Source organism: Lucilia cuprina, chromosome 2 (assembly GCF_022045245.1).
Source record: "Lucilia cuprina isolate Lc7/37 chromosome 2, ASM2204524v1, whole genome shotgun sequence".
Classification (NCBI taxonomy): domain Eukaryota; kingdom Metazoa; phylum Arthropoda; class Insecta; order Diptera; family Calliphoridae; genus Lucilia; species Lucilia cuprina.
This window is the reverse complement of record NC_060950.1, coordinates 41,895,940-41,904,347: the sequence shown is the minus strand read 5'-3', so window position 1 is coordinate 41,904,347 and position 8,408 is coordinate 41,895,940. Positions and strand designations below refer to the sequence as shown.

General features: G+C 29.0%; 1 protein-coding gene across 1 annotated transcript; it reads left to right on the top strand.

Moving 5' to 3' along the window:
- The first annotated feature begins 919 nt into the window (after positions 1–919).
- Positions 920–7,987, top strand: LOC124421461 (uncharacterized protein K02A2.6-like). The gene is made up of 2 exons (XM_046956718.1): positions 920–2,074; positions 2,134–7,987. The coding sequence occupies exon 2, from the start codon at positions 2,839–2,841 to the stop codon at positions 6,871–6,873; it is 4,035 nt and encodes a 1,344-aa protein (XP_046812674.1). The 5' UTR covers positions 920–2,074; positions 2,134–2,838; the 3' UTR covers positions 6,874–7,987.
- Positions 7,988–8,408: the final 421 nt, after the last annotated feature.

Genomic DNA, 8,408 nt, shown 5'->3' with positions numbered 1-8,408 from the left:
TTAAGTTTTATTTTTTTTTGTTTAAATCATAACGATTATTACTGATTTTTATTTTTTTCATTGAAAAATAAAAATCATTTTTAAGTTTTATTTTTTTGCTTAAAAAATAAAAATTATTCTTGAGTTTTATTTTATATTTTTCAAAAATAAAACTCAATATGAAAATGTATTCTTACAAATATGAATAAAATGTTTTGAGAAATGTTTATTTTTAAGTTAAATGCAATGTTATGTTAAACATGATTATAATTAAACGACACAGAGTGGGGGAAACCACAAATTTAGCGGAATTTAAATAATATCTTCTTTAGTTGTGATCTGATCCATTAGAGATGTATGCCAATATTATAGACAAAGATGTTGTCTATTTGTGATATCCTATTTTCATACAGGGTGTGCTACGAAGTATTGTATTGGGCAACATCATTTATAAATATGTATATTATAATATTACACCCTGTAACAATTTTAAAAAAGCTTTCACACATAGAAAAGTTGATACAATTCTGCATTCTCCGATATTTATAATCAGCTCTTATGTCCTTATAATAGGACTTCAAAGTTTAAAGAACTTACAATTTCAAACGAATAATTTATATATTTATATGTGTTGTATGATGCTAATATTGGTATCAAATGAAAGCTGGGAGTCTGTAGATCTATAAATATTATTTATTTGACTCACTTAGACAAAAAATCAAAAATGAAATTAAATTTAAAAAAGGTCTCATTGTCGAAACAAAATTTTTTAACTACTTTTTTGTGACAAATTTTTATTAGGCTTCTATTTCTATTTTAATCCTGATGAATTGAAATAAATAAATAATATTATTTTAAAGCAGAGGTTCCCAGCTTCATTTGATATTAATATTAATACCAAATTTTTTATATAAATTTGGAATTCCATCTTTTGAAATCGTATGTCCTTTATGATTATTAAAAACTAAGTACACAGAGTTAATACTAATGGTCCAGAGTTTCCTGTACACATAGATTTTTTCATGTGTGAAAATTACTGTTGCACGATGTTATAATATGGATTTGTAAGTTTTTATTGACTGAAGACAACCCTAGTTATGTCATATACAACGTTCATATTCAAATTTTAATTCGAAATTATAGAATTAATTTTTCCATACCATAAATAATAAAAAAAGCAAAAATATTAAAATATGGGTCGAAAACGCGATATTATATCCCGACATTTTTTTACAATATATGAAAATCAAAATATGTCCGAATGTAGAATTTGCAAGAAAAAATTTAGTGGAATTTATATTTCTAATATTAAAAGACATTTGCAAGAAAAGCACAAGGATACATATGAAAAAGAACTTTCCAAAACAGATGAAGGAGCTGTTGTAGATAAAAAAGTAAGTTTTATGTAAATTTTTCCAAAAACGACGTTAAAGATGCCTGTATTGACCTAATTACAACTGAAAAAATGCCATTTTCCGTCTTGGATTCGAAAGCCTTTAAGACCTTAACTGGCCAAATTTTTGACGGACTTGAGATGAATCCTATTTCATCTAAAAATATAATGGCATTAATATCGGAAAAATATAATGAAATTAAAAGTGAAATAAAATTGTTGTTAAAAGACAAGTTATTATGTCTGAAAATGGATACTGCAACCAGACATAATCGTGGAGTTTTAGGTGTAAATGTACAATTATATAATGAAAATAAAATCTTAGTTAAAACCCTTGGGTTAATTGAACTCAATAAAAGACACACTGCAGAGAACCTATGTATGGAAATAGAACATATTTTAAAAGAATTTGGCGTAGAAAAAAAACCAAATTTATTGTGTTACTACTGATAATGGACGAAACATGGTAAAGACTATAGAGATATTGAATAAAAACGACGATAACTTAAATGGAAGTGAGGCAGATCTCGATGATGAGCAGATGTTAAATGGGCTTTGTGTCAATTCCATTACCTCAATTAAATGTACCGCTCACACATTGCAGCTCGCTGTTAAAGATTTTTTACAAAAGATAAATGAATCAAATGAAACTATTAACAAGGCTCGAAAACTAGCAAAAATGTTGAGAACTCCTTCTTACAGGTACGTAGATCTCTTACTGTAATTATTCCTAATATATACATAAATTTGTACATATGCAGATACATAATAATTGCACAAGGTTTAAACCAGCCAGAAATCGACGTGCCAACTCGGTGGAACTCCACATACTGTATGATGAAAAAACTATTACAATTTGAAGGCTTTTGTGAGGAGCGTGAAGATTTGGTGGCAAAACTAAATATTTCTGATTGGAATACCATAAAAAGTCTGGTTAATATTTTGGAACCAATTTATAAAGCGACACTGAAACTACAAAGCGAGCAGCTCTACCTTGGAGATTTTTACAAATTATGGCTGGAACTGATTCTTTCAGTAAAAGGGAAAAATGAATACAGCTCAATTTTAGAAAATTGTCTCCAAAAAAGAGAAGAGGTGTTAATGGAAAATAAAATTGTAATTGCTGCTGTTTATTTGGAACCAAGAATTAGACGTGTATTGCTACAGAAACCGACATATCTCATAATTGCCAGTGTTATAGTATGTTTATTGACAACATTGATATTGGATTGTTTAAAGTAGTCAGTAATCAGTATTCATAAGTTAGCTTTTTAAAACTTAATTTGTTATAACTGAAACTCACTATTAAATGAATTCTTAATAAAACAACATGGTGTCAGAAGTGGGGTTTAAAATCAAATGAAAGAAAAAGAATTAAAAAAGACAATTAAAAAAAAAAAAAAAAGTCAAGTCAATAGTTTAAAATTATTTATTGGTTTTTTGAAAAGAAAAATAAATTTGAAAAAATGGCAACAGCTCAAAGCCAAAATGAAAATTTTTCATTGTCACCAAAGATGGCGTCTTTTAATACAAAGGCCACTAATGTCGCCGTAGAATGGAAGAAATGGAGCAAACAATTCAACATCTATTTGTTGGCATCCAATTTGGACACACAGCCTGATAAAAGAAAAGTTGCATTGTTACTTCATCTCATGGGTCCAGATACACTAGAAATTTTTAATTCGTTCAATATTGGAATTGATGACATTAAGTATGCTGACCTCCTGAAGAAATTTGAATCTCATTTTATACCTCAAATTAATATAGCCATGGAAAGGCATAAATTTTTTACACGTCGTCAGGGGATAGAAGAGACAATTTCGCAGTATGCAATTACATTGGAAAACCTCAGCAGCTCATGTGCTTTTGGTAGCTTGCGGGAAAGTTTATTAAAGGACATTTTTACTTGTGGTCTATCGGAAAGCTACAAAAATATAAAAGAGCGCCTCCTAAGTGAAGGAAATATTAGCTGGTCTAAAGCCTTAGAGATAGCTAAAAGTATTGAAATGGCGAAAGAAAACTTAGCAAGTATTCACAGAAAGGACGAGCCTATAATTGCATTATTACATCATAATAAAATGCAGAAATATCAACAACAAAAATGCCAATCAACTAAGAAACAACAACAACAAAATTTCAAACAAAATGGCGTATGCAAAAAATGTGGTCAGTGGCATAGAAGTAAATGCCCTGCAGAAGGTGTATTGTGTAATGCATGTGGTAAGCCAAATCACTATGCAAAAATGTGTTATTCCAGAAAAAATGAAAAAAGAGTAAAACCTAACAACAACAAATATGTTAGAAACGTGTGTGAAGATGATCTGCCCGAAGAAGACAGTCTTTTCATTGGGTCATTGACTGAGAATGGAAAATCAAATATTTGGAATATTTCTGTGAACGTGAGTGGTCATGATATCATCTGTCAAGTTGACACCGGTGCCCAGACTAATTTGATGTCGCTGAATACTTTTAAGTCTTTGGGAATTAATAAGGTAGATAAGAATGTAGTTACTAACATAGTTACTTTTAGTGGTGAGAAATTACCAGTTTTTGGGAAAATTTTTCTAACGTTTTATTATGAAAATTTAGGTTATTCAACGTATTTTTATGTATTGAATATGAAATGTAACAACGTTATTGGCTTAGAGTTGGCAAAAGAAATGAATTTAATTAAATCCGTAAACACAATTGATAGTGAAAAAATTTTAAATAACTTTTCGGAAATGTTTCAAGGTCTTGGAAAACTCAAGGAAAAATGTCATTTGAAAGTAAAGGAAAATTGTCAACCGGTAGTAGACCCTCCGCGTCGCGTTCCTTTTAGTCTACACCAACCCTTAAAAATAGAATTGGAGAGAATGGTGAAAATTGAAGTTATAAAGGAAGTTAAAGAGCCTACAGATTGGGTTAATTCAATAGTTCTAGTGACAAAAAGTAACGGTACTTTGAGGATTTGTTTAGATCCACGAAACTTAAATAAAGTTATCGTGCGACCAAGATTTGATTTTCCCACTATAGATGAATGCAAATCTCGTATGTGTGGTTCAAAAGTTTTCAGTTTATTAGATGCTCATTCAGGGTTTTGGATGATTGAGTTGGATGACGAATCTTCGCGGTTGTGTACATTCAATACTCCGTTCGGAAGATTCCGTTTTTTACGTTTGCCTTTCGGCATAAGTTCCGCACCTGAAATATTTCATGGTGAAATGGTAAGGTTATTTGGTAATATAGAAGGTCTTGTTATATATATGGATGATTTTTTAATACATGCACCTAGTGTGGAAACACATAACGTAATTTTAAACAAAGTTTTAGAAAGAGCTAGGAATGTCGGTCTTAGATTCAATAGAATGAAGTCAAAAATACTTAAGACTGAGATAAAATTTATTGGTCACATTTTTGACTCTAATGGTGTTAGACCAGACGACAAAAGAGTCGAGTCAATTTTGTCAATGCCAGTCCCACAGAATAAACAAGAACTGCAGCGTTTTTTAGGCATGATAACATATTTGAGTCCTTTTATTGATAATCTGTCTTTTAAAAATAAACACCTTAGAGATTTGCTTAAGGATAATGTTATATGGAGTTGGAATAGAGAACAACAAGTCGAGTTTGAAGATTTGAAAAAAGTTATTACCAAGGCCCCCGTATTGGCGTACTATGATACAATGAAACCTCTAACATTATCAGTCGATGCTTCTAAGTTTGCGGTAGGAGCGGTCATAATGCATGGACAAAATCCAATTGCTTCGGCTTCTCTGACAAATAGTCAAATAAATTACGCACAAATTGAGAAAGAGTTATTTGCCATAGTGTTTGGATGTACTCGTTTCCACCAGTACATATATGGAAAAAATGTTGTGGTTGAAACGGATCACAAACCATTGGTTCCATTATTCACTAAACCATTATATAGTATTCCCACACGTCTTCAAAGATTTATGTTAAGACTTCTATCTTATAATATAACAGTTATATACAAACCAGGCAAAGATTTGTTTATTGCCGATACCCTGTCGAGAGCACCACTCAAAGAAGAAGTTTTAGAGGATCTAGATAAAGACATTGATTTGCAATGCAATTCATTGTTTACCCAAAATAGTTTGTCGTCAAGAGAAATAGAAAATATTAGAAAAGAATTTGAGAAGGATAAAGTTTTACAGAAAGTTTTGAAATATATTAAAAATGGCTGGCCTCTTAAAAAAAAGGCTCTTGATTCTGATTTACGACCATTTTATTCAATTAAGGATGAAATCTTTGAAGTTGAGGGTATTTTATTTAAGAACAAACGCATTCTTATACCGAAAAGCTTAAGATCGAAAATGTTACAGAATATTCATGAAGGACATATAGGTATTCAGGGTTGTCAGCAAATAGCGAGAGGTTCAATTTATTGGCCGAATATTAATAACGATATCTATAATGTAGTATCAAGCTGTGACACTTGTCTTAAATATAGAAATGCTAATCCCAAAGAAGAACTGAAAAGTCATGAAATTGTTGCCATACCTTGGTATAAAGTCGGATGCGATATATTTCAATTTGAAAATAAAATGTATTTAGTAGTTGTTGACTACTATTCGAAATATTTTGAAGTTGAATTTTTAAATTCAGGTTATACCGCCACACAAGTAATCACAAAATGCAAATCAATATTTTCCAGACAAGGAATTCCAGCAATTTTAGTTTCTGATAATGGGCCACCTTTCAGTTCTAGTTGTTTTAAAACGTTTTGTAATGATTGGGGAATTGAGTTCGTTACTTCCAGTCCCTATTTAGCCAGGTCAAATGGTCTTGCGGAAAGAACAATACAGACTGTTAAAAATATTTTATATAAATGCCAATATTCTGGCTCTGATCCGTATATAGCTTTTTTGCAATATCGGACAACACCTAAAAATAATTTGCCAAGCCCATCGGAAATATTAATGAGCAGAAAATTGCGAACAAAAATGCCTACTCATTCAGATGATTTGAAACCAAAAATTCTTGATTCCAAAAACCTTGAAAAACATCTGAGAAAACGGGAAGATAAATCATCTAAATATTATAACAAAGGTTCCGTTGATCTAAAACCAGTGGAAATCGGTGAAAAAATATATTTTAAAAAAAATCTTGACTCATTATGGTTTCCGGGTAAGATAATAGCCAAATGTAAGGAACCAAGATCGTTTTTGATAAGGGATGAAAATGGTATAAATTACAGAAGAAACAGACAACATATTTTGAAGATAACAACTAAAAAGCCTAATAATTTCGTTACAGATTCATATAAACAGAAAAACAATTCTGATGAAAGTTATATTTATCATTATACACAAAATTCTAATAATGAAAATGTTAATAATACAAATGATAACGAAAATGTTAGCATTAGTAATAATGAAAATATTCAAATTAATGATAATGAAAATTTGGAAACAAATATCAGAAGCAACCAAAATGAAATATATACATCTAAATTTGGAAGAAAGGTAGTGCCACCTTTAAGGCTAAATTTGTAATTTATTTTTTATATAAAGTATTAAATTCATAATTTTGTAAAATATATTTGTAATTTATTACATATATAAGTTATTTCTTATTTTTTATTTTTTTTTTATAATTTATAACTTCTCTTTATAAAAAGGGGGATGTTATAGTATGTTTATTGACAACATTGATATTGGATTGTTTAAAGTAGTCAGTAATCAGTATTCATAAGTTAGCTTTTAAAAACTTAATTTGTTATAACTGAAACTCACTATTAAATGAACTCTTAATAAAACAACAGCCAGGAATCATTTAAAAAAACTAATAATACAGATATACAATGTTCGGCACAATGATAATGTAAGTATTTTTATTATATAATAAATTTATATATTATAGTAGATTGGAACTTTATATATTTACTACATTTTTCTTTAAGAATAAGAGTCCATCCCCAACTCGGCAAAATAATTTGGAGGTATTTTCAGAGTATGATGATACAAAAAAAAAATTCGCTCCTTAATGAATTCCTTAACTCTATTGAAGTAAATTCAAGCGTCGAAGAAGACGACTTAAATGATGATATTAACAAGGCTATTTCAGAAATAGATCATTATAATCCAAAGCCTATAAGTTTTGATAAGGATGTAATGATGTATTGGGAGGAGAAGAAATTCGTTTACCCACATTTGTACGAGTTGGCAAGAATAGTACATAGTGTGCCTGCAACTCAGGTTAGCGTAGAGCGCTCGTTTTCGGCATTAAAATTGGTCTTAACCGATTTAAGGTGCAATTTGTCTGCAGGATCCCTGAAAGAACTACTATTTGTTAAATTAAATAAATAATTACTTTGGTATATATTTTTGTTATTATTTTTGGTTATTATTTTTTGTTATTACTTTTTGTTGTGTTCTTTAAATAAATTTATGTATTGATTTATGTTATAAAACATATTTAAGACGAATTTTAGCTTTTCGCTCTAGAAGGGTTAGTATGCTTTTAATAGTAAAACATATTTAAATTTCCTAGAATTTTATTCGGATTCGTTGGCATTTATTCCTATATTGATCGAAAAATACCTTTCGGATTGCATTATCACTTTAAAATTTAAAGTTTAAATAAAATATATAATAAAACATATGTACTTGTACAAATAAATTTTCATATTAAGTTTTATTTTTGACGAAAATAATATAAAACTCAAGAATAATTTTTATTTTTCAAGCAAAAATATAAAACTTAAAAATGATTTTTATTTTTCAATGAAAAAAATAAAACTCAAAAATAATAATTATTTTTTGAACAAAAAATAAAAATCATGAAATAAGTTTTATTTTTGAACAAAACAATAAAACTTAACATTGAGTTTTATTTTTGAGGAAAAAAAATTTAGCTTGAAAAATAATTATTAAATTTTAAGTTTTATAATAAAACTTATAACAGTTACTGTCTCTGGAAAATAGTTTAAATCGGTCCATTATATCACCTAGCCGGTTTAATAGTTTTCGAGATATTTCTTATTATGATACAAATTTGATTAATTTTATTGTCGTGTTTAACCATATAA